Below are 27,818 nucleotides of genomic sequence, written 5' to 3' on the forward strand. Positions count from 1 at the left end.
TTTCCAAGTGTGTGACCAAGTTTAATGATACATCTGTTCTCTGAAACACTTGACCATCAATAACATTTCATGGGTTGTGATGCCCAGAATGTTACTTCATAGGTGTTTTATATGAATATTTACAAAGACTTTCAAAATTCAGTGGCACTAAACAAACGAGAAGAACTTAAAATTTTAAGCTACAATGCTTAAAAAATGTAAACAGTTTATTTTACATAGTTGTAAAATATAAGAACTTTCTAATGCAGCTTAATTTTATCTGGAAGGTGAATATATCCTGGTGCCCGTGAACAAGGAATGAGAGAATTCTTTACACAAGTATTGTGCTCCAGTGTGCAAAAAAATTATATATAAGAAAGGAATCTAAAGTCCACAACAATTAAAAGACAACAAAAAAATTTTCACGTCCTGAAGTTGAGAAATTTATAAAAACATTTACACATGATTGCTGACCCATCAAAAACTTGCATAACTTAAAATTCTGAACATTAGCTACTACAAATTCAAGATCTTTCTCAAATGGAATTTTGTGCAAAGATCAGACTAGATCATTCAGCATTTTTCCAGACATACCTCCAACCTTCCCTTCCCATCCCCATTCCTGACATCTAGTGGCCAGAAGCAGCACTAAAATCCTTTTGATATATGTTCAAATTAGTGCATGTAACCAAAAGGCACACACATGTGTGAATACGTTTTCGTGCAGAAACCTGTGCAGGTTCACAATTATGTTGCAAAACAACTGTTCATAGAAAGTTTAGAGTCTAATGTTTGGCAGGATTATTCTTACACATTCCTTTCTATTCTACAAGCCCAGGTGTTAATAGGTAGACACTGCTTTCCAAGGTTCCAATATTTGAGTAGCCTTAAAATAAAGATTTAAAAAATAAATCAGCCTGTAACATTATTATATTAGATACTTCACTTTTGCCCGCATTATTTATGGAATTTTAATCCCACAGTACCATAGCTTTATGCTGTCAGTTGCAAAACAACTAAGATACATATTTCTTTTTGTTAATGAAGACTTTGATTGCTCCAGTAAAGTCAGCAGATAAAAGCACTTCTGTGTGATCTGTCTTCAAAGCTCCTTGATAAGGAAAGAGAATAAACTGTTAGTTCATTAAAAAAAAAAAAAAAAAAATCAAGCTCTCATTAAAAGATAAGCTATCACTGTGACACCCTTCTTCCTCTATCACATTCCTGTTATCTAGCCAATACTTCAAGAAAAATCTGCATTGCTAGGAAAGGGACTTTTTCATTATATGTTGGTACAGCTCTACCTCCTAACAGCTCAAGTGTAAAAAGAATAATCCTAAAGTACACAGGACAACAGCTATGACCCTCGCTTCACATTCTCTCAGGTTTTAAGAATGCAACAGATGCTAAAATGTTCAACTGCTAAGGTAGGAATATATATCCATGCCACTGTAAGGACTTTTCTTCTCAAGAAACCCTCCTCCCAAATTGAAAGTATTCTTTATAATCTTTTCCTCCTCATACCATGGTATTAAGCAGAGCTTATCTTAAACACCTACCAGAGGGTATGGTATCTGTTGTTTCAGAATCTTCTCCCTTACTTTCAGCTTCTTGCTTTTCAGAAGTTTCCAGTGACACCATCAAACCAGGATTGGGAGCAAAAATCGCAGATGTGACCACTGCATTGTGCGCTTCAGAAAAACAATCCAATTTTGATTACCTTGTTTCAAGGAATTGTTAATTTTACAAGAATAGCAGGCATAAATATTTTAGTAAATATCCAAGAACCTCAGTGCTAGTGGCACCAGGTAAGCTCATCATTCAAGGAGCATTTGTCATTGTTTTATAAGCTTAGGGATCTCTGAAGTTCCTGGAAGTGCCCAAAACTAACTGGCAAGAGCTCCAACACGTTTGATATAAACATGGCCCAAACATTTCCACATTTCCCCAAAACTGGGTATGTGTGGAGGAGATAAGAGAGTTGCTTTTTTTTTTTTTTTTTTTTTTTAAATCCTGCCATGAAAGAAAAAAGCTTGCATTTGTTTTCAAAGTTACTTTTCCATAAAGGATCTAAGGATTGGTAATTATTTTAATTTCTACACTTACACAATCAAGTTCGGCCAGCAAAACATTACATTCATTCAGAATCTCTTACTGAAGCTGGACAAAAACTCTTAGCTACTCTGTCTCTTGCCATTCCAATTATGCATCTGTAGAGAGTTTCCTGTGGACAAGGTTTTCTGACAGTTCACTTATTGAAAATCCACCAATTACAATGCATATTGCTAAGAATTTGTTCAAACTGCATGAACAGCACTGCTGAGCAAATAAAGAGCTAGATGATAAAAATATTTAACTTTTGAAATCATACAAGCTTCGATAAAACAAAGATCACAAGTTGAATTTTACCTTTAATGCCTTCCCAGAAGTCATTACGGTCTCTTCTTACAGATGTAAACTTGCTCAAGTCATGGTATGTACTCCAAATATAAACATATTTGTCTTCTGAACCACTGACAATGTAGGTAAAGTCATGGCTAAAGATTCAAAGAAGGAAAAACATTACTTTTCTTAACTGTTCAAACTACCATTACAGTAGCCCTCCAGATGACCTGCAGCTTTACAAGTGCAATCAGGCTAAGTTCACAGTTCAAACTGATCCTTTATTTTCATGACTGCAGCTCAAAAAAAATACACAGTCCTTAAATGAATGTGCATGCAAGCTTCCTGATGCTCTCCCTCTGGAAGAAAAAATAGTTCTTATGAATAGCACACAGCAGCTGTTCTCCTGCATCTTCCGACACAGAAGAGGGTTAATCTAACAGCTATAATCAGCAACAAGAAAATGGCATAAACTTTAAGTGCAATTTGCCTCTGTTTGAGTCTGGAACCTGTGTGAACATCTGAGACTGTGTAACAGGAATTGTTTACAATATAATCATGGACAAAAAAACTCCCACAGAGATAGAAAATAAAAGACACTCAACGAGATTGTAACCATGTGACTGTATAATACACACTGACAGAGACAAAACAGTACCTGCAAATCCAACTCAAATATTTACTTTTATTTTACCTACTGCATGAGTATACCACATATCTAAAATCTAACGCTAACTATGCTACAGCCCTGTAAGTAGAAATGACTTAATTTGGGAAATTAAATCTTGAGCAGGGAGGCTGCACAAGATGACCTCCAGAGGTCCCTTCCAACCTCAACCATTCTGTGAAATACTGTGAAAGGATCTTTAAGGCTGACCAAGGCCAACAGCTGACAATCAAGATTAAACTTGGCATTATTCCTTAAGCACTGCCACCCTCCTCCGCTCAAACATCCAGATTAAACAGATACCCAAACGTTTTTTCCCTTCAGCTTCTGCAACACTCAAAGAGGGAATAGAACAAATATTCTTTTCCCTCTACTCCGTCTCTTTTACTACCTTAAAACCCAGTATTTCCATGGCAGTCACAGTAATATACTCAAACTCAGAAAAGCATCTTAGGCCAGCACAGAGAAAGAAGAAAAAAGAATTCCAACTCAGATTTGCAGGCTGTTTCCTGACAGTCATGATACACAGGGCAGTGACCAACAGCCTTAGGCAACAGTTGGGTGACCAACACATCTGCAACAATACCTGACAAAATCAAGGAAATAAAACCTATTTATCACGAAGGAGAGAAAAGATGTGGTGTCCCAGCCCCACCAGTTCTAGCACAGTTCCTGCATTTACAGCAATAGTAATGAACATGCACCATACTGTCAATACAAAAGGATTCACTCATTCACAGAAGCTTCCTGCTCATAGGCAGCTTTGTCATTCTTGACCAGAGACTTTAGTTACCTTTGTATTCTGAGCCAAGTAACATTTCAAAGGCTCAGTTTCATACCAAGGCAAACAGATTATTTAAACAAAAGCCTCTGTCCTTCAGCCACAGCACTTCCCAAATCCAACAACTCCATTGTTATAATACTGTCTTACCTAAAGCTGGCTTTGATTTGGCTGCTGCTGTTGACATAACCTTTGTATTTCATAGATAAAGACAGATCTCTTAGGTCATACAGTCTGATTCTGGAATCATTTGATGTCACTAGTATCTAGAAAATAAATAAATAAAATTTAGGATTGGAAACCACTTAGCATGTCCAAGAAGGAGCAACAGAGTTCATTCAAACAGTCAGAATTCCAGTCTTTTTGATTAAAAAAAAGTGACACAAACAAAGAATAGGCCCAAAGAAGCAGAACAAGATTTAGGACAATGACATTTTTCTCTCCCATCCTCTGTCAATGGACAGAACACAACTTCACCATCAAGATCATCCTGACTGGCCTGACCCAGAACAGCTGTATTTACTGAAGTAAAATGTGGGGCCAAAGAACAGTCATCAGTTTGCAAAGAGTATTTTGGAACACATTCCACAATAATAGAGCAGAGCAGCTATTCTGGTGAGGTAAATTTCTGGAGTCACGACCTATCAGTCATGAAGCACAGATCAGAGGCCATTATCTGCTATGTAAACAAACCAGGCTTTTCTTGGTTGATGTGAGTTTGCTTCCTTTTCACATTTTTCAGATCAGAAGCTTAAATGTACTTATAAGGAACACAGAAGTCTATGAAAGGGTTGTCAAAATGCATAAGGGCATTCAGCTGATTAGCCCTTTCATGGTACCTTAGAAGCAGAGCAGACTGTAGGTTAGCAATAAGTCTCAAGATGACACTAGGAAAAGGATATAGCAGAGTAGCCAAACAAATACCAACCCCTACTTATCTAATAATTTATGCAACAAAGATGTGACAACTCTTGGAACACCATCAGATTACAGAACTTCCTATTTGTTTTCAAAAGAGCTCATGCTGAGCTGTGTTTTACTACATCATCTAACAAGCCAACACACAGCATCTGATGCAAACCCAAAGGCACTATTGATTTCTCAATCTTCTGCATGTCTTTGGAATTAAGTAATTTCTGTGTCATTGATAAGAGTACAATATAGGTGATAACAGCTGGTGATCTACTACTCTAATAGAGCCAGTTGTTCACCCCACATCACGCCTGAAACTTTATATACAAGTGAGGAAGTCTCCAGCTTTAGATTATAACTTTAATATTCAACACCACTTTCTTTGCTTGATGAGAATTTGACCCTTTCACAACATAAGATTTCGGTTTAGACTGAAGCTAAACAAAAGGACTGATTGTGAAGAACAGAGTACACTTGTTTGGATAACAGCTTTTGAGCTTTCAGCATTTTTTCAGCTTCTGCATAAAGTAAATTTCTAAATGAATATTAAATTCGAGAGAAGTTAGTTATGCCAAAGAAGTTTTCACTGAAAGCCATCTGTAAGCATTTTCTCACCTTTGCATTAATCAGTGTAACGTAATTTTTAAAAAAAATTCTATTTTACCACTATTTAGTATTGTATTAGCAATCAGCAAAGAGTAGTGTTCATTTTAGTAGTGTTAAAAGACTTGTGATTTAAGTCAGTGACTATAAACAAGACTTAGCACAAACTTACTAAGTGTTAGATATAAACATCAGACTCCAGTACTGAGCCAAAGTTGCACTGAAAGACAATACCTTATTTTCTCCAGGCAAGGGTTCAATGCCAGTAATTTTTCTTCCAACTCTATTTCGGCCTCTGGTAGAACGTACATGTATTTGTGTATGGTACTTCAAGTGCTGAAAAGATATTAAAATGTACCCTGATTTGAAATAATTGTGAAAAAACTTTATTTTGTTTCAAGTTTTAATAGGTTTGTTTCTTGATATTTAAATAAGCATGACTTTTAAATCTATTTGTTATTTAACATAAAAAAAATACATAGCCTGAAAAAGTCTTTACCTCTGTGTCATAAAAGATGCATCTTCCATCATATGTGCCTATGACAGCGTATTTGCCATTCTGACAGAAGTTGGCAGCTGTAATCAATTTTGTCTGCCCATCTACTTCATTCCATAATGCCACTTTTTTGTCAGGAATGTTCCAGAGACGGAGTTTCCCATCCAATGAACCACTTAAGAAGTACCTGTCATCCTGAGAGGACACACTACGTTAATCACCGCTTGTGCTATGAGGATGCCCTGATTTCCTTAAAACCTTCCTGTCCCATTTCCAAACAGCTTCTCTCCAGAACCTCCCAAATAAGAGCTCTCATCTGAGTTGATCATAATGTTTAAGAAGGCTGAAAAGACCCTGTTAAAATTACTGGTAAATGGAGATCAGTTTCTTACAGATTTTTGACAAGATTACACATATGCAGTGTGTATACCTGTCCTGGTTTTGGCTGGGATAGAGTTAATTTTCTTTCTAGGAGCTAGTATAGTGTTATGTTTTGGATTTAGTAGAAGAATGTTGATAACACACTGATGTTTTCAGTTGTTGCTAAGTAGTGTTTATACTCAGTCAAGGGTTTTTTAGCTTCTCATGCCCAGCCAGCAAGAAGCCTGGAGGAACACAAGAAGTTGGGAGGGGACACAGCCAGGACAGCTGACCCAAACTGGCCAAAGGAATATTCCATACCATGTGACATCATGCCTAGCATATAAACTGGGGGGGATCACTGCTCGGGAACTAACTGGGCATCAGTCAGCAAGTGGTGGTGAACAATTGCACTGTGCATCACTTGTTTTGTATATTCCAATCCTTTTATTATTATTGTCATTTTATAATTATTATCATCATTGTTAGTTTCTTCCTTTCTGTCCTATTAAACTGTTCTTATCTCAGCTCACAAGTTTCACCTTCTTCCTTTCGATTCTCTCCCCCATCCCACTGGGTGGGGGGAAGTGAGTGAGCGGCTGTGTGGTGCTTAGTTGCTGGCTGGGCTTAAACCACAACAATACCTCAAGTTAGAAAATTGTTCACTGTTAACACAGTTACCTTTTACCCTCTCAACATAAGTTAGAAAAATACTAACCTTGCCAGGAGTTAAAAGCTCCTTTCAGAGTTCCTGATACATCTACCAGTTGTGTATGTTCAGGGAACACTGAAAAACACTCTTCCTCTACTTAAGTTTTATTAATATTAGGAAGCTTTATTACCATATTTAAAAAAAAAAAAAATCATAAAATAAGATAGGTTGGAAGGGATCTCTGGAGGTCTCTGGTCCACCTCCCTTGCTCACAGCAAGGACAGCCTCAAAAGTTTTATCAGGCTGTAGAGGGTTATAACCTGTCAAGTTTTAAACATTCCCAAGCATTCTGTGGCCTCTGGACAATCTGTTCAATTTCATTATGATTTTTTTTCCACTAATATTTAATCGCAACATCCCCCATTGGAAATTCTGACTTTTCACAAAGTTACACAAAACTGTACCAGCTTTGATGTTATAGCCAATAGAAAATTAACTTTCCACATCATGCCTACAAATGGTTAAACCACATGGACACTCCTGGCAAAGTTTAGTGAAGATGAACACTTACAAGCTCCAGAATATTATCCAATAGGGATATTTTTACAGTGCACAAACTCTATTATTCAATTTTTTTTTTTTAATTGAAAATAAAGGGGAAGGACTCTTGTAATTTTAAATTCTGCCTCTCTAGAAGAGAGAGGGCAATTACACTTACCCTTGGATGGAATGCTATAGCAGTGACAAAGTCTATATGCTGGAAACAGCAAAGACATTCTCTTCTTGATATGTGCCATAATCTGACAGTTTTGTCCATGGAAGAAGAAAGCAAGAAGTAATTCTGTGAAACAAGAGAATTCCATGGTTATTAACAGACACAAAAGTAACAGAAAAATACAGAAGCAATCTGATTGGTAAAGCCTTACCAATTTCTCTGTTGCCATGAAATGCAACATTTTTTCCTTGCAGATAAAACGTTTTATCCAAATTATCATTACTGATTGGTGCTTTCCTTAAGACCAGTATAATGATGCTTAGTCACAGAAAATTTTCTGGAATAATCTCAATGGAAATGAGTACTTGGAAAGTAGTTAAAGTATTCAGAGAAGAAACAGCACAACAGGCTTCAGAGAAGGGGTGAGAGTCTCTCCTGCCTAAGATCCTTCAGCTAGACTGCGTTCTTAAAATTACAACTGTATTCCAACGTGGAGAATTAATTGAATAAGCTTTATGTGAAGGATTTTGAAAGTTAAGCACAAGGTAATTCTCTAATTTTAAGATATATATATATATATATTCAGCAACTTTAGAATCTGTACGCTTTCCAAAAAGAGTGAAACATACTGAAGAAAAGGAAAGTGATAATACCATAAATGAGAAATCATACAGCTCAATGGAAATTCCTCCAACTGTAAACAATTTAACTGCACTATTGAATACAGAAATGTAATTGTTATTAGTTTGATTTTTTTTTTTTTTTTTTTTTTTTTTTTTAAAGATGACTTTTAATTAGACAAGCCCAAGAAGTTTGTTCATTTTATACCAACTATTTTGGCTGGAATAAGTTTTGTCTCTACAAACCTCTTCTCAACTTCAGTGATTGTTTCAAATTGTTTAGATGTATGGTTCCAATGGCAATTAACAAAATAAAACAATGAAAACACAGGAGAACTGTGTAGTCTGTATTACGCTGCCTTACTTTAGACCAAGAAAGATCAAGAAGATCTGCTGTATGCCCTTTGTATTTGCAAAACGGTCGTTGACGAAATGGGGCATTTTTATCATCTGGGTCTTCATCAACTCCACTGCAAATCTATCAGAGAAATGTATAGAAACATGTTACAAAATGTTAGCTGGAAAAATTAACAATAAAGCAATTACCGCTTACAAAAAGTACAGGGCCAATAACAGTTTGAAGAACAACTCTTATAACTTTAAAATAAGCAACACTGCACTAATAAACAACCAAAGTAAATTTCAAGTACAATGGGCTGTAAAACATTATCTTGAAATTCCAAAATTAAGCAGCTTTACTTTTTCCATCCATACAGCATTTATTCAGTGGGATAAGCTTGACAGCAATTTAAGCAAACATCTGAAGATAAGCTTTTGGAACAATGTGTATCGACCTTGAAAACTGCATTCCAATTTAGAATATAAACTGTGAGTTAAAGTTTCCATGTTTCTAGTGCACATCAAGAATGGTAGCTTACTCATAAAAGACCCTTTCAGAACAAACAGGTACAAAATAAAAAAACCCCTAGAAGTTCCTATATAAAACCTCTCCAGCAAAAAAACCCCACTCAAAACAACATCCCTGGTGTGTGTGGCTAAGCAAGCCTATTCATTTACCTGAGGTAAAGAAAGATTCCTGGGCCGCCCCCACCAAAACAGGGCACATTAAATAATGCTACTGCTAAAATCTTTGCTTAAACCCTGATTTTGTCATTTGTTTCTTACACTACTGGAAACCAAAAATAGAAAAAAACCCACCTTAAATACATTGATTCTAATGGCAAGTTTACTAAAGCATCTGAACACCCTACAGGTAAGAGTGTCTTAATTTTCGTCAGTCATGTTCCATTTTATTCTACATGGATTTGAAAAATTTAAATACATCAAGTTTTATTATGCTTCTGAGTATCCCATTGTTTAGTTTGACCTTCCTCAGAAAAAACAGCATCAAGTCAGATATTAACCATAAGTAATGCTCCGAGGCAAAACACTAAGACAGGAAATTCAACAATGTAGGTTTTTTCTCCTTTAGTATTTCACTCAGAAATCTACTCTGGCAGAAGGCCACAACAAAGCTCTGCAGATTTTGTAATGCATTAAGTTGGGTGACATACTTTCTTGCTTGCAACCCCTACACGTGGGATAACAGTATTTGACTGAAGATGGCTATTGATAAGACAGTTTGTCCATGCCTCAAAGACACAAGCCAAGAACTCTTTAATGTGTGTTTGGATAAAGCAACAATGAAGATCTGGCACTGCAGAACAATGTGACCCTCCCCACCTCTTCCACTCCCAATACCTAGTATACATACCCCTGCATCAGTATCAGACTTTGAGGAATTCAGACTCTCTTGAGATGGGGAGGGAGAGACACGGCCTAGAACACAGGCAGAAACACCATGGTCAACTCTAAGTTCCCAAATAACTAGAATTTCTAGCATTTTAGAGTTTGAGCAATGTATAGAAAGATACCTTCTGTGTTGTACTTCATTCGCATGTTATTGAAATAGTCAAAAGCATTCTTTAAAACCCATATTCTTACTACGTTGTCCTGTCCCGCAGATGCAAGTAATCGACCACAGTGAGAAAATTTCATTGTCCAAACAGCACCCTGTCAAAATCAAGAGATCATTGTTTAAGTGCCTTTTTCCATACCAAAAAGCCTTTCTGTAATGTCAACTGACAAGATTTAGGACATATACAAGATACCACAACTAAAATAAATCGTAGCTCAAAACACTGAAAAGTAACTGTTAAGACTGGTAGGTTGTGTAACATACTTGCAAAAACAGTTTGAAAGAAACAGCCCACAGGGCCTTTTACTGTAGGAGAGGAGTTAAGGGAGCTCAGCACTACTACAGCATTCTACATAAAACTGGCAGGATTATTAACAGTCAGCCAGCCAGGGTTCTGAGTGACTTATAACCTGCTATTTGATTTGTAGCTGCACTTGAAGTTACACAAGCTGTGCTAACACTTTTATTTTTTTTTTTTTTTTTTTAATAGAAATTGTGCTTGGTTACATCAATTCTGGCAACCAAAATGAGTACTACATATATTTGTTAAATTCAGAATTGGCATAAGGATTTTGCAAAGCCTGTGAAGACAACAATTATTTCTCCACTGCAAAGTCCGAAGAATCAGTAGTCAATAAAACACAGTACCAGACAAGCAGTATTTCATTTCCTCCTGTTACTTAATGAACAGCTATTAGGCATTTGATTCCACCAACCTAGCATCCTTTCAGGATGCTTTTGGGGAATTTCCTAGGTTTTAAAAAGTCAAATACTGGCACGATGGAAACTAACACAGATGGATTACCAGTAGGATGGGAAACTTTAGTTGTGGATGACAAGCCTGAAATCTCCGGTCACCAGACTGATTGCTGTAGGTCACTATCTTTAGCCTAACACTTAAAGATGGGAGACTGTTTCAATTGTTGTCAGACAGTTGCTGGCAGGAGAAGAATCTGGGAAGTCAGGAATACTAGAATGTATTTCAGACTCTGCAGGGAAGCATGCACAGTTCCAACAGTGATGAATAGGTAGTTTTTCTGCCTTATTCTCCACAGGCATCTCTGCAAATATCATATCCCTATCTCTCCCCTCCTTACCATTCTGCTCTACATACCCCATTAATGTCTCCCCACTTTTGCCTCCAGAACCTGTCTAGTATTTCTGTGCAATACTTGTGTTCATATTCTAATAGGCAGACTAGTTTATTTGCTGCTGCGTAAGTCAAACTTACTGCTCTGTGCTCAGTTTCAGTAGTGGAACATAGCCTGTTTCAGCCTAAATTTGTAATTGCAGGAACCAAGAAACCAAGTACCACTTGATACCAAAACTCGTCAAGGAAAAGCTCTGGAGAATCCCTGAAGTATCTACAGACTTTTTTTTTTTTTTCTGAAGATCGCATCAAACCAGCCAAATTTTCATTTCTTGCCAGAATATTGTCTTCCAGAATGAAACTGCTCTTCAAGAAGCATAAACCTGACAGTCATTCTGGAGGTCACCAAGCAGATGAAAACTAAAAGTTGAATCTCAGGCTGAACAGATTCAGCAAAACCACAGATAAAATTTGAAACCTACCATATGCTCTCCACTGAGATCCTGAACAACCTTAATTTGTTCAAAATCATAAGGTCCCTTGAAGCCATGTGCTGCTTTGAACTTAACGGGTCTTGTATACGGCATCCCTTCATCATCACTGGAAGAGGGATCGTCTTGATCTGTATGGAAGACTGAGGGGAACACACATTCAACAGTACATATTGCAGCACACATTTACTCTACTAGTAAGCATTTACCAATACTTTTCTGGTAGCAGATTAGTCTTGAATTAGCAATTTTTTATAGGTAATTTTAAGATCTTAAAGCGAAACAAAACTACTGTTGCATCAAGGTCTAAAAATACAACTACACTAATTTTGTGTTGCAGTGAATCTAAACACTGAACACTCAAAATAAGAACTGCTATCCATTTTTGTTCTGCCCCTTTCTTTGCACAGGGTCTTGCATTCAGCAGACCCTGCGCTAAGTGATTTCTGTCAGTTTAATGTGTGCTGAAAATTATTGTATTGGTTTCTTCCAACTGAATACACTGAAATGGCCTGGTGATTTGCCCACAAAGCCTAAGAATTGCAAAAGAGCTGGGGCAAACAGCCAGTGGCAACACAAGATGCTACAGTGCAGCAGTTCTATGGCACTTATCTCAGGCCGTGGTTAGACTGGCTTACTGCAGTACTAGAAGTCTGTCTGAAGGAAACACTGATGAAACAAAAAGGGAAGAATTCAGTTGTAGTTGGGAAATCTTCTAACAGGATCTCAAGCTATATGAGAATTCTAATGGTGGCACTGGTTGTCAGAAAACCATCTGATTGTATTGAAGTAATGAAGACAACCCCCACTTCTACCTTTGCTGGAATAACTTTCCAAAAAAGTTTACATTTTGATATCTAGACAGCTTTCTAACAGATTATAGTATCCAACCGGTTTAGCTGAAAAGGTCTCTCAACTACTACTTTACAAGAATTCATCCTTGTAACCCGCTAGTCTCAAAATGCCTACCAAGCTACAAGCTTTAACTCTAAAAAGCCATATCATCAAGTGTACAGTGGTAGAATACAGCAGTATATGTCCCTCAGACAGCTTTGATTCCTAGAAGCCCACGGATAAACAGACTATCCTATAAAAAAAAAAAAAGCGTCACTTACCTTCGTCTCGAACACTCTTAACTTTATTTACAGCACGTTCACCATATTCTTCAGCAAGGTGCTTTGCTCGCTTTACAGATTTGCCAAGGAACTTTTTCAGCTGTGTCCTTAAAAAGCAAGAGCACTTTTTCAACACATAACACTGGCATATTCTCATTTTTTGCTATTAAGGATCAATAGTTTTGATTTGAAATGCAGTATTATCTCTTTCCATTACTGCTTCTTAAAAATAAGCATTTAATTTGCCAGCTGTCATGTAATCTTCAGTTCAACTGCAGAGCAAGGAGGCTTAAATAAATTCAGGTATCACTTGTACTTAAAAGGTAACCTGTTCAGAAGTCAGAAGAGAAGCTTCAGCTTAGAACAAAACCTGCCTTTTGTTTGTAGGGACATGAAACAGCATCTTACGTTTTTTGTTTTAACCTCCCTCCATCAGAATCAGTTTGCTGTGTCTGCATTTTGTCTTCATCGTCAGACTGCGCTGCATCGTTACTAGGAAATACAGAAGTGATTGTTTAATACAAAATCATAACAAATCTAAATTGAATGAAACATTAGTAAAGCAAGATCTGCATTTCAGGATCCATCTTTATCCCTTCATGTAAAACATTGGAAAAAACACGGATGTGATGTTAACCAAGTAATAAAACAGATCTTTAAATTCTTCGGCATCTTGATACTAAAACTGTATACACTCTCTAGATGCCACAGATACATTACTCCTTTCCACAAATATCACACTTAAGCTTACTGTGACTTTTTGAAAGCTAAGAGCAGACAAAATACATTACATTACTAGGAACTGGTAACATGCCACCTTGCTCTCATACGTTGCTTTCTATAGACGAAATAAACTAACAATGGTTAATTCTGAAACAGAAGAGTACAGTTCTACAGAAGTGAGCTTTTCAGTGATAATACAGCAATGCAAAAAACCTAAAAATTGTCTGATGTATAAGTCCACATAAATCTAGGCCTTTGAAAAAAACAACTAGACTGACACCATTTCCTGATCATTAAGAAACTGTATTTTTCTATCAAAGTTTACAGACTCAGTTTTAAACATTAGAAGGGCCTAAAGCTCTGTTGAGAGCAGGAAAACCTCAAAGTAGTCAGCTATACTTATGACAACAGATCCTCAGAGGACCAAAGTCTACTAAATTAAACACTGAAAAAAGCTACAGGAGGTGGTAGCATGAACAACATATAATACTTGAACAGAAACTGTGCTTAATTCAGTATAGAAATGACATTTAGCACATCAAGTGCTAACTGCAGTTCAGCTGGATTTTCAGACATAGTTGCCTGTCAAGTTCCAGCAATATCATCAACTTTTAGTTAACTTAAAAGAATTCAATAAACAGCCTAGTTCACAGAGAACTGGGAATTAGCACTCAAATGAGTCAGATGGATTGGGACTCTCTTTACTTGCAGAAGAGCAGCCTCCATGTATGCAAAAACTATGAGAGCAACAGTATCAAAGAGCTGAAACCTATCATCATTCATACCTGACATATTCTTTAGTTCTCCTCATGATATGCAAAGTTAGGGGATTAATGCCTGTTGGCAACTTTTCCTCTGCCAAACTCAGGGGTATTTCTTCACCTGTATCAAGGTTTTTTATCATCACACTTGCTAGAATTTCCTATGGAAAAAATAAGATGTGAAATCAAGGTGATTGATAAGAGTCCAAAACCTAGAGCAAAATAGAAATCACCTGATCTTACAGATTATTCATCTTGATAGGAAATTCTGTAGCTCACTAAATACTTATTTTATAAAGACTAAGTTAAAATTGCCTTTAGTGTGTTAGCGCAAACATTATCAACCACTATACGCAGATGAACAATTACATGTCATCACAAGCTTCAATTTCATAAATCAGAAATGCAGCTAGACATCAGCCACTGTCTGACATGCTCCATGCTAATATCAAACATTATGTAATTAAAAGACATTGAAGTCTTCCCCTTTCAGATATTCTAACAGCTGTAGTTTAGATTTAGTCAAAGACAACCTTTACCTACAGAGAAAAAGCATTTAAACCTAACTAGTACTACAAAGGAAAAGGTTTTTTTGGAGCATCTCATGAACGTATACATCTGTTCAGCAATAGTTAAAAAAGCTATACACAGATAGACACAAATAAAAACTGGCAGCAGCCCAATAACATCATCAGGATTAATGGAAGTTATTAACTGAAGAAACTATTTTTTAATATTAGCAAAATCATTCTCCTATTGCTGACTCCTTCCCCTTTTAGATGTGTGACAAAACACCAAGTTTGCTGGTGTTCCCTCACACTGAAATCTTGTAATGTGTTTGCACAGCTACAGACACAAACTCATAGCATTTCAGATCTATTACAGCTCACACTTTCAAATGCTAATACTACATACGACTCAGGGACCACAAAGTGCTTAGGTGGACAAAGCCAGCATGCCATCATTCCTACTTGCATCCCTACTCACAGCATGTAGTTGTTCAGAGAACAAGGAGTGACGTGTGACTATTCCAATTCATTCAACAGACTGGAAAAACAAGCACAAGAATGTATTACGTACAGACCACATTCATTAATACCTCATCTGTGAGCTCTCTTCCAGAATTAGACCTGGGTCTTTGTGGTCCAAGTACTTCATTTGCTGTTTGGCCATCAGCTGCTTTCCCATTTTCCTGAAATTTTGCAGACATAGAATACATTATTTCTACTGTAACACTAAAGTAATAGAAAATGTTACAGTTATTGAACTTAGAACCATTTCCCAATACCTGTGCAGTGACTATTTTGTCTCCACTAGTTGCACTTGCCAAATCCAAAGAAGGCTGAGAATCTTTGGGCACACCCTCTGTCACTGTACCTGGAGTTAAAAGACCACCAGCTGTGAAGTTCTCTCGAGAAACTGAAGAGAGATTCGTATTAGAAAGAAAAGCATAACACTTGCCATAGACAGGCTACAGATTGTTAGAATCTTAACATTATAGTTACACTCCTGAACACTCTGACAAGCTCGATTCTTTTTAAACATCAACTGCCACCAAATCTGCCTTATCAATTATATATTTCACATATAGTTGGAGGCACAGGCACAATTTCACACCTAGTCCTCTTAAGTTTTATTAACAATTTTTTTTTGTCATTTCCCTAGTAACCCAGGATTATGCATTTTCATGAGACCTCAGTCTACATCTTGACTTGTATTTCTATGCAAACACAGATTGCACACATTTTATTTGAAGAGTGTAACTTTTTTTAGTTTCTGTATTGATGAGGCAACTTCTCCTTGCTACAAAAGTAGTTATTTTGGTAGGAAGCATTAGTTTTCAAGAAAGTCTATGAATTAGGAACACTTGTAATGCAAAAGGGTATTTCTCCACTGTAAGAAGCTAAGATTGTTGAAGAATTTTTTTTCCCTCATTTACATGTCAACTAAACTAAAATCACAAGATTGGATGATTCTTCACTCAAACCACAAAAATAGTAACCATGTAGATAACTAAACCCATCTAAAATAGAATACTTGCCTTCTAAAACAGGTTTTTGCACTTCAAAATCCAGTTCACTCTTCTTCTTCCGGGGTGGTGGAGCTGGCCTTGCAGGTGGCGGTGGTCTTGGAGGAGGAACATTTGTTGGAGGTGGTGGCCGTGCTGGGACAGGCTTCTTTGTGCTAGCAACTATATCAGGTTCTACAGTAAGCTGCCTTGGCGGTTTTGCTGGAGGCATTTCTGTTGTAGAAAGGTCTTTGGTAGATAAATCTGAAGCCACTTGTTCTAAAGTATTTGCCTCTTTCTTGTCTGTTATGTCCTCATTTTTTGATGTTTCTTCTTGTGCTTCAGTTTCATCCATTTTATGGTCAGTTGCATTTGTTACTTTTGTTAGGTTATGAGTTTCCTGTTGCTCAGAAGTAAACAAAAGCTTCCCTGACTCCAATTCAGTGTCCTTACACACACTCTGATACACCGGTTCTCTAGGGTCTTCTTGTAATGATATTTTATCAGCTAATACTTCTGGAATACTACTAATGATACCTGCCCCAGAAATCCAAGCATTTGCATCTGAAGTTGGAACAGTCAGTTCTTTTCCTCTAGAAGCTAAAGAATCATCATCCAGTTGTTGTGCCTTCTGACTTTCTTCTATAATACTGTCAATAATCTAAAAAACAAAACCAAAACCATTCTGCTGTTAAATAGCAGGCATTTCTAGGGCACACTTACCAGTCAGTCTGTACAACACTCACAAGAACTCATTTGTATAGAAAATATATTTTGTTTAAAAATTTTGGAGACCTAGGTGCAGAAATAGGCATAACTGAAAAATAAAACAAAGTGACTAATTTCCATTCCTCTTTAATATACTTTGAGAGAAAGTTAGGAAACAAAAGCTGTTCACTCTTCAGAGTTCTCATGCACTGCTAAATATGATCCTGTAAATTACACAAATAATTCAAAACTGGTGAATCCTAAACATGTTTTTAGAACACTTAGTTTGATATTTACCCTTTAGATGGACACTCTTACTAACATTAACAACAAATCCTAACCTATGTTAGTTTCAGGACAAAGACTGGTTATTAATTTATTTAATATTTCTAGTGTGATGCTGGAAGTGCAAAGCAATATTTAACTAACCTCTTTTGAATCATCTTGTTTCATTTCTTGTACAAAGGTTTCATTTCCAGCTTTTTGTAGCTTGCTGTCCATATCCTATGGAAAAAAGATGGTAGATACCGTAAGATGATGGTACTAAGTCCTTCAGTAAGATGATCTAACAAAAATATAGCTACATCAGCTATATAAATTGTGTAAAGAACAAGAATTCTGCTACATTTTTACACATTACTGCTGTCAGATAGATGTTTAAACAGTAACACACAGTACACAAGAATATTTCACACAACCATACAGAAAGCCTGCGCACTATTGAACAGAAAAGACAGTTATCTTCTTTTAAAAGGTTTCAGCCTCAACTAAAATAAAATTTAAGGTAGCATGAAGTTTAGAGAAACATACACATTTAATAATCTGCAGCAAGGAAAATCCATATTAAAAAATTTTGTTCTTTATCGGGTTGTGGGAAAGGATGCAAGAACTGTATTATCACTAAAAGTTTTTTAGAAATTTCCAGGTTAAGTCAGGCAGATCTATCAAGCGGTTACAAATAAGCCTCTGAGGCTCTGACATGGAATCTTATGTTCTACAATTATTCCTAGTGCACATTGTCTATTTTTGCTATCAGTTATCTGCATGCAGATCTTTCCGAAATCTAAATAATCTGCAGCAGAACAAATGAAGTGACAGGATTTAAACAAAAACCAAGAACATTTTCAGAACATTTCGATGAAAGACTGCATGAATATTCGAAGCTGAGTATACTATTCATTCTATATATATGTATAATCAACACTACCAGGATATTATACTACTGATGTGAAGTCAGCTTGCAATTTAGGAAGTATGGTTTCAAGATGTGCAAACAGCATCAACACTTTGGCATATCCTACCAAACAAAGAATTAATAAAAGCAATTCAATAAAGGTGGCCTTGTGTGCTGAAATAATGTAGTAAATCTTTGTAACAGTTTTAAGTCTTATTTAGTAAAAAAAAAAATAATTAAATAAATCATACTTAGGATAGGCAGCCCTAGGAATAGTATAATTTTAGATTACACTTTGGGCATGTTAGGTATGGATATTCTATACAAAGTCTTAAACCAGGACTGAAAATATGCTAGTTGTGAGTGAACATATTCATCAATTCCTGAAAAATCTTCAGTTCAGAAAAGCACCTAATTTATACCACAGAAGGTATAACCAGAAGCCTGCTTTCACCTCAGTTAGTATGGTCTATTTGGAACTTCATCATATGCCTTCTATTTTACATGAACTATTGATCACATTGCCTATAAGCATATATATTACCAATATCTGAAGGGGAATCTGATAGAATCCTTGAGGTTGGAACGGACCTGTGGAGATCCTGTAGTCCTCAAAGCAGAGCCAACTAGAAAAGGTAGCTCAAAGATGTGTCCAGTCAGGCAGGTTTTGACTATATCCAAGGATGGAGACTGCACATCATCTCCATGCAACTTGTTCCACTGTTTGACAATCCTGCACAGTCTATTTGGTGACCAAAGCTGCAGATAAAAGCCTGTATTTGTCTCACAAAAGAGACAAACTCCTCACAACTGCTCAAAGAATTAAGTTACCTAGCTCAAAACACTAAGAAATAACAAGCACATCTCAACTGATTCCCTGAGCTGAGATACAGAACTGCTGCTCTACTCCTCCCTCCTGCCTACAGATACAAAACTCTCTTCTGTTGAGGTCAGCAGTCTCAACTGTCCTCAACTGTCTCCCCACAATGTTAAAGCCCCCAAAAGCTAGCTGTTACCATTATAAACTATTTTTGTTAGGCTATTAATCTAATTCTGCTTATACAGCTTTGGATATGCACAAGATACCTAATCTCCTTATTAAACAGTTATTTTAGAAGACCTTCCCCCTGTTTTTTTGGACCTTGACAAGATTTAGAGTGACTACCTAGTACAAATATTTTTAAAAAGTCTAAGGAGAAATTTCTTAACACTCAGCTAGTCAAACAGAACCTTTATGGAATACTAACATACTACAATATGTTTGAAAAAAATACACAACTCTTTTAGACATCCATCTTTGAGAGTTCTGACCTCAAGAAATGGCATATCATGCAGAGACAGCTGAAATTATAGAAAAATTCTTCCTCCCTCTCCACTCCTTCCCCCTCCTTCCACAAAGTTTTTCTAATCTAAATGCAAGTTCTACTTTGCTTTATCACTAAAATCTATCTTCAAAGGTACGATGACTTAAATGCTTAAGTGTAATCAGTGTCTACAGAAGCCCATTATATTAATTTCTAATTTTGCTGACATTAAACTCACACACCTGTTAAACTTTGGACTTAGGAAATATTTCTTACACATTCCTAGACAAACTATACCATTAGTCACACATTCACTAAACTGATACAGTACCAAGCAGAGAAGCAACTACTTTTTCCACCTTCAAAAACTTGGTTTTGAACAAGTGACTTAGGAAGATAATTAAAAAAATAAAACCCCTACAAACAACATACAGACCTTCACAGCTAATAATTCAGTCAAGACGTTAGTTTTGAAATTCATTGATTGCACTGGGTTTAATCAGAATGATAGAGCAACATTATCTGAAAGGCTTACACATGTAATACTTAATCATTAAAGGGACATTAAACAGAACACAAAATAGGGAATAAGTCTCTGTTCCATAAGAGATACCATAAGATATGGCATCTCTGTAAAAAGATTATTGATTCAAAGCAGAGTACTGCTGACAAATCAGAAACACTATTTTCACTATGATTTTCCAACACTTTACAGACAAAATGTCAAGCCTTCTTTACTCTAAAAGTGTTGCACAGCATCACCTTTGGCCCTTTTGAGACCAGGAAATGAGTGTTATTTGTACAAGGTTCCAACTTCTCACCTGTTCAATGTGTGCCAGAGTCAGCTGCACTGTCACTATGCACAGATGCAGCATACCAATTACCTGCGTGGGAAGTGGCAACGCTGTCTCATTAAGCTAAATATAGTGTTTTATCTTCAAATAACCTAAAGGGGAGGCTTTTGAAGTACAAACAGTACGATTTTTTTCTTATTTTGAAGACAGAGGAGAGCAAAGTCAACTATTTCACATAATTCAAGACCAAAAACAAAGTGCTGCAGAGACTTGCTTACTACTCACAAATCACTTGAAAGAGGGTAGTCTAGTAATTAAGTAGAGTGCAATTAAATTGCACATACACATTTCAGAATAAAATTAGCTTCAAGACATGTTAACATACCCTAAATAAAAGTAAAGTTGGAACTTCAAGAGACATAAGCACAACAATTGCTACTTACAACAAGGAAAGCCTATAATTTCCTGTCTGTGCAGATGTTAGGGCTACCGTAGGTCACCTACTTTAGGGAGAAATGCTCAATACTGTGTTCATCAACAAACATGTGATTGATTTTAAGAAGAAACTCACCTTTAATACATGGGTTCCAACTTTTGTTGGTGACCTGTTAGAAAGAGAAGACAGACTTAGGCAGAGCTCAAAGGAAAAAAAAAAAATCTCTTGACAGTAAGCTTCATATTAAACAGTCTATAGTACAGTCTTCCTTTACAGTGAATGTATACTTGATACTTCAGACAAGCAAGAAAGTGAATGTTTCTCATATCATTCCTTTACATAAAAGGCTCCAAGTGCCCAACTGTCTACAATGCACAGATCCACAGCTTCTACAATCCCTGAAAGTTTCTCAACAGAATCTTCTAGAAATCATATTTCTATCACCCTTTTCTAATAAACTGATGCTATTCCAAGTACACATTTAAAAACATTTCGCATTACAGAGAATTTAAAATCGGCATGTACCAGGAGCACAGGGTGGACATCAAAGAAACCAAAACTCTCACAAAGCAGAATTACAAATGCTCTAGCATCTTGCACATCAAGCGCCTGAACCCTAATCTGTAGAGTCAACACTATCGTAGCCATTCTGTCCTTCAGCCTCCCTAATAAAGGCAAGGTCTTGTTTCTAATCATGACACTTAGTATAAATATAAGTATTTACATTTTAACAGGAGGGAACTAGTTTTGCACTACTTGCCAAAATGCATACTCTCAAGCAGTGAATTTGCATTAGCATCCACTGACACATAACCTCTCATTTCACTAATTACATGAAAGAACAGGGTATCTTAGGGGAATGGTATCAACTAATTACTTCTCTTCAGGTCACCACTCAATTCAATCAGTGAACAGTCAACTCTTACTATATCCTGAACCTACATTTTCCACAAGAATTTCAGAATTCTAGAAGACATTTAAATATTGAGTCACACCGCTTACTCTGACTACAGGACCTTACTCATATATAAAGAAGTTGAAACATTGGGCCAGATGATCTTTCAAGGCCCCTTTCCAACCTGGGCTGTTCTACAATTCTATTAGTTTGTCAGTCACAAGCAGAGACCAAGTTACAGAATACTTCCTTAAAAGCTTACTACCAAATTAACTACAACCTGGATTGTACAAGCATCCCAGCTGGCTACCAAGGTCAGTGACACTCGACAGCTTTGAGTATCATCTTGTACCAAGCAACATGGACAAATATAGAAATCTCTGTCTAATTTGCCCCTCCTGCCTCCAAAACGATGTTTTCAAGGGATACTGCCTTCTCAAAAAGAAAACTATTTCCATTTCATTTTTAAGAATTGCAGTTCTTCTCTTTACTGTCTGAAAGCATTTCATCATAAAAAGAAAAGATCACATTTATCCAGCAGAGGTAAGTACACAAGGAAGTGCAGTGGATTGGTGTATAAAGACTGTATCATTTGTAACTAATTTAACACCTTAAACCTAGATGCTTCTGTCCAGATATTGACACTTAAAATGCACAATATCTGTAACACTATTTTGAGGCATAATCATCCTAGGAGGCACTAACCCCAATCTGCAAAAAAAGAGCAAAATCAGTATTTTGACCTCAAAAACAAACACATCTTTAGTCTCCCAAAATATATTGCTGGGAAAGGCCACAGCCTGTGTTGAATTTCTGGTTACTGAAATGTTTTCAGTTCCAGTATCAACTCTTGGATTTCCTTAGACATAGTGGCAGAAATGTGTGCAAGTTCATTAAGTCCACAAGATGACTTTAACAATGAAATATATTTATAATTACAACATTAATGCCTAGGCTACAGCAAGATGTAGGGTCCTGTCATACAAGGCACTGCTTAGACATTACGACCTAAATAAAATACAAATCCCTCAACTGCAAATAGATATTTTAGTTTTCTGTTGTGACACTTCCCACCAATTAGCAGGTCACTTCTGGTACAGGCAAATCATTCCTCCACTGGTAACACAAAATATGAGTTTCAAAAGACATTGCTACCCTTTCAGTCTTCTTTAGCTAATTAGTTTTGTGGAAAATCGGCACTCGAACTAAAACAGATGTTATCTCTCACTCTCATGCTTTACTCAAATACCTTGGGAAAAAGCTGGTCAAGTGATAAAGGTTACAGAGCTAGGAGGTGTAGAATATAACAGTGCTGATAGCTTGATACAGCACACATACATGTCTTACATTAAGGTGAAGCTTTATCATTGAAATTACATGCTTTTAAACCACTGCAAAGCTTCCACAACTATTTGGCAATAACACCACTTTTGGATCAGTTTATAATATAGCCAAGTAAGTTTAGTAGCTTGCCTGAGATTATTTGAACTATGTGTTTACAAGCACCATCACTCCCTTAGTCGTGATTAGTTATTGCTTATGTGCTATTACATTTATAAAGACAAAGTCAGTCACAGAATAAGTTTGGTAACTTCAGTCTCTTGTAGTTCAACATTACTCTGGAATGGTCTTGCCTTCCCAACCACGTGAAGTCACCAGCTTTCTCCACTCCTCAGTTTTACTTCAAGGCCACTAGTTTTATGGACACAGTATCTGAAATGCTTGTATTTTTTAAAAAGTATATATGGTGGGAAAAGTGTCTGAAGAGTTTTCTATGAAGATCAATCCAATGATCAAACATTGATTTTGCTTTGAAAGATCTGTAGGTTTACAGGGTTATCAGGCAGAACATGAAGACTGACATATGCCACAGAAAACATAAGGCTAATTTTGTTGTCTAGTATGATTGTTCAGTAAATAGTAGGATTTAAAAATTTATAACAATAGATCTTGTAGACTGCATTTCATAAAATACTTCTAACTTAAGTTTTCTTACATGATACTACTGTAACACCAGTTTAACAAAGGAGGGGTTCAAGGTTATCTACAAAGATTAAACAAAATTCAAAGAAAAATCCCATTTCACCTGCACAAATATAACCAGATGCCCATTAATCTGAAAGTCAAATAAACTCCTGAAGAATTTTTTATTATTATTATTTATTCAGCTGTCAAATTTATTCTAATACTAACCAGACTCTAGGAAGCTGCCATTCCCAGTCTCAGGTGGCTCCAGCCTAGTACCTACTCGAGCTAAGCTTCACATTTTCAACATGTTGTTGCTAAGTTTTGTGACAGAAAATAAAACATTTAGCCCTTAAAAAAACCAAAACAAAACACAATGATGTGAATGACTGGCCTTGGTCAAATCCCAGAACCACACTGCCTGCTTTCCTGGGAGGATGTACATTGTTACAAAGCAGGTGTGCTAACAGGCAGATGGAAAGAGGTTTAAAGTGTATATATAGTAGCAGTACACTGTACAGAACATACAGGTTCAACAACCAGCCCATAACTGTATTTACTGCTGTCCTTCAGCTTGCAGAGGCACACAATGTTTTCCTCCCTCTAACCTATGGCTGGCCTGGAAGCTACCATTATTCTTGCTGCAGCTCATTGTGGCAGTCCACACCTTCAAAACCACAAGGATTCATTACTGCAATGCACTGTTTGGGCTGCCCTTGGAAAGCGTCCGGGAACTTCAGCTAACTCAGAACACAGAAACTTGTCTGCAGTGCTGCAAGTCACTACAGCAACATAACTAACACTTCACACCACCTGTTTGCTGCCAAGATAGATTTTGCATGTTGGCTAAAATATACATGAACAAAAAAGTTGTACTAAGCACGTGCCATGTGTCAACAGGGCACAACTTAACATTATCTAGCTTCCTACCCAGAAGAAAACAAGATTCTTCAGGAAAAGCATCAAAGCAACTTCAAAAAGACAGGACTACTTAAGTTAGAATGCAGTAATTTAAATTAACGTACCAGAGGACATTTCCCATTATCTACACCAACTCTTGAATCCAGTGCCTTTTGTTTGGTTTCTCATAATTTTTAGCATACGAGTGCACTAGAAACAAACTTGCCTCTTACTGTTAGGCATATGATGTTCAAACTATTAGGTTTGGCAGTTCTAGATTTCAGAGCGGGTAGATCATTTTTCTTACAAATAAAATATAAGAGGGTCTGTCACATGCCTGCATCCAAACAAGTGTGCCTTCATATTCTCCTTCTCTCAAAACTGACATTCTACTTCATGGGACAGTTCATGCCTCTAAATTTCAGGCTCTTTTTCTAAATCTATTCTGTGGTTATAGTCTTCTGAAAGCAGAGTGACAGAGGTTAAATAAGGGCATCTTCTGTCACACTACCTCTCCCTCTCCACTCCTCTAGCTATACAACAAATAGATGCCTTCACTGACCAGTCCACAAAGGCACCTAGATCTTTTCTCAAGGATCTAGAAAAGCATATAGAAACAGACATTGTTTGGGACCTACTTATCTAACAGATGGACACTCTCCACACATTCTGTCAGAAGTAGAATTACACTTAAAAGCCAAGATCTACAGCAGAAGTGAAGCATACAGGCCTAGCCAGAGGGGACACAAGTCTCCAAACACCTGGTTTAAACACACTTCACCTTACGGAAGTCATCAATCCAGGAGAGCTGTCAGCCCATTATCACCTGAAAGAAACATTTTATAACAAGTTCTGTAATTTTTTCTCATTAATTCTTAAAGGGCACCAGTTATATATGTACTTGAGGATGCAGATATGGTGCTTTCGTTGAGGGGGGTGGGGTTAAGCATCAGTACCTATTGATTGACAGTAGGAATTGGGAGCCAACATCCACCTTGAAAATTCCACTCTTGCACATCACGAGACAATTAATAAAACAAATAAATAGCATAGAAGTCAGCAAGTTTACATAAACAGTTGTCACCACTTTCAGAATTTCTATATCAGCAGTTATTAAACTTCCCCACATGGAAGTCGGGACAGGGGGGAGGAAGCTACAAAACCCAAATTTTTAATGAGGACAAATATATCACACCACTTTGCTAAAAACTGGCTATAGCATATGCTGCCAAAAAGGATTCCCAAGTGGCTTTGCTCATCATCATAACACTGAAAGTGCAAGGAAATGCCTCAAACTGCAGAGGGCAACATGCCCTTGTTTTCAGTTGCCCTTTCTCCCACAACAAAGTTTTGATTTTTTTTTTTTTTTTTGTGGGTCCCAATTCAATGCCATTACACATGCATGGGTCTCAAAACTACAATCTACAAGCCTGCTTCCAAGAAGTGTCCAATGTAAATGTGAAATTAGCTCTTAAGAAATCTCAAAGCTTTAGAGAAAATACTCTCCATACTATTAGCACAGATTCAATAGCAGTCTGAATTACAGATTCAGTATCTGTATTGCAAACTAAACTCTCTGAGATCACCTCCTTACTTGACTCAAGCTGACAGAATTCTATTGACTTGAGTCAATGATGCTTCCTTATAGGCTATGGAAGAGCAATATAAAAGTTAAAAGCAGCTTCCATTTTAATTTCTAGTGAGTGGCTTCATATTATCAAGTTCTCCTTAGATACAGGTGGGCAAAACCTGCCAAGTCAGGACATACAGCGTTATCTGTATCAAATCAAAGGTAGGATGTGCAGTTGAGCCAGATTTAATGGCTCACTTCTACCAAAAGGTCTGGTTCCCCCTTCCTGCTTGTGGCTTCTAGCCACACAAATCCCATGCCTGCACCCTCTCCCGTCCCCACCCTGACAGGTTCCAGCTGTTTTAACTTATTGACTAGTTTTTGCTGTTTCTAGTTTTCAGCTGTTTTCAATTACTTTGAGTTAAAGCAACTCAAAGAAGAGTTTGATGATCACTAGTGCCAGAACAAGGTGAGCAGTTGGAGCAAAACCTCATTTCAGCACAAGCACTATTAATTTGTCTTACCACATCTTGCGGAACTGTATGCTAAGTTGTGCTTTTCACCAGGCTACGTAAAAAGCTAAGTTCAGAAAAGCTTTGATACAGGATGCGTGGGTGAGGAGAAAAGATCTAGTCTTTCCTTTGTTCTAGGCATCCAGTGACCACTGACACGCAAATTAAAACAAGCCCTTAGTCAATTATTAAAGCTTCAGATGGATGGATCCTACAAACCACATCTTACTGCTCTTTGAACAAGCTACACGAAACCTCATCCTACAAGGTCAAATAATGGAGAGGTTTGGTACAGACTACGTGAAAAACAGAACTGATACAAGCCATAACCTGTTTAGCCCACAACCGGAAAGAGATATTTACAATTTAAAAAGAGGGAGCGTATTTGGCCGACATCAACAACATGGTGACACAGTTAGCTTTGAGGTAACAGCACTAGAAATCTACATCATAAAATGCGGTTAAAACTTCACTACACAGAACCATACACAGGCTAAATACAAGAAGCATCAAAGCAACACCATTACAAGCAAATGACAGAGCACACTAGAAGTTGTTTCACACGCAGCAACAGTTCGCCTGTTGCTGAAGAAGCTCGCTCTCTTCTTGTTCCTCAGAAAACCTGTCATCGTGTTTCAGCGATTGGTTCTGCCGGTCCCGATTTCACCTCCGCACATCTTTTCTAAAAACTACATATTGCCTGCCCAAGGAAGGCAGATATGATCTCATCGAGACAATGGCTACTGCCATCCCCACAAGCCTTAGAAAGTACATCGAGAACTGCTCGATTTCTTCGCACCCTCTTGACTTTCGGGCTTGCCACTCGCTCAACCAACCCACCGCCGAGGGCAGCCCCGCCTGCCCGCGCCCAGGGCGGCCGAGCACCTCGCTCCCCGGGCGCGGAGCCCTGCGCTTCCAGGCGGGGGACGCAGGGATCGGGGCAGACCCCCACTCCCTCCCCCCAGGAGCGCCCAACGGCCGTGGCGGTCGGGGGCGGCCGCCTCCCCTCAGGGCCGCGCTGAGGGAGAGGAGAGGAGAGGAGAGGAGGGGAGGGGAGGGAGGGAGGGAGGGCAGGGCGGCGGCCGCGCCGGACTCACGGCGCGGGGGAGGCGCCCGCCAGGTGCACGTCCTCGGGCGCATCGTAGAACTCCTCGGTGTCGCTGTCGGAGGCCATGACCGCGCCGGGCCGGGCCCAGCCGCCGGCAGCGCAGCGCAGCGCAGGGCGGCCGCCGCCACCTCAGGGCAGGACGGGCTAGGCGGCCGGGCGGGGGCCGCGCGCGGCTCTCG

The 27,818-nt window shown here is 37.8% G+C and overlaps 1 protein-coding gene across 3 annotated transcripts; it reads right to left on the reverse strand.

The window, feature by feature from the left end:
• Window positions 1–27,818, reverse strand: WDR44 (WD repeat domain 44). 3 transcript variants are annotated; one of them, XM_029997026.2, is made up of 20 exons: window positions 27,629–27,818; window positions 20,825–20,858; window positions 17,411–17,485; window positions 16,307–16,934; window positions 15,554–15,684; window positions 15,365–15,457; window positions 14,290–14,426; window positions 13,190–13,273; window positions 12,782–12,888; window positions 11,658–11,809; window positions 10,042–10,180; window positions 9,882–9,946; window positions 8,532–8,645; window positions 7,551–7,673; window positions 5,824–6,015; window positions 5,559–5,660; window positions 3,960–4,075; window positions 2,389–2,516; window positions 1,539–1,670; window positions 1–1,090 (listed from the first exon to the last, which is right to left on the reverse strand). In XM_029997026.2, the coding sequence occupies exons 1-20, from the start codon at window positions 27,703–27,705 to the stop codon at window positions 996–998; spliced, it is 2,724 nt and encodes a 907-aa protein (XP_029852886.1). In that variant the 5' UTR covers window positions 27,706–27,818; the 3' UTR covers window positions 1–995. The 3 variants fall into 3 exon arrangements, with proteins under 3 accessions (XP_029852886.1, XP_029852887.1, XP_029852888.1); XM_029997027.2 differs by having other exon boundaries at window positions 15,554–15,642; window positions 27,629–27,792; XM_029997028.2 differs by lacking the exons at window positions 20,825–20,858; window positions 27,629–27,818 and adding an exon at window positions 18,700–18,903.

Source organism: Aquila chrysaetos, chromosome 21, assembly GCF_900496995.4.
Source record: "Aquila chrysaetos chrysaetos chromosome 21, bAquChr1.4, whole genome shotgun sequence".
Classification (NCBI taxonomy): domain Eukaryota; kingdom Metazoa; phylum Chordata; class Aves; order Accipitriformes; family Accipitridae; genus Aquila; species Aquila chrysaetos.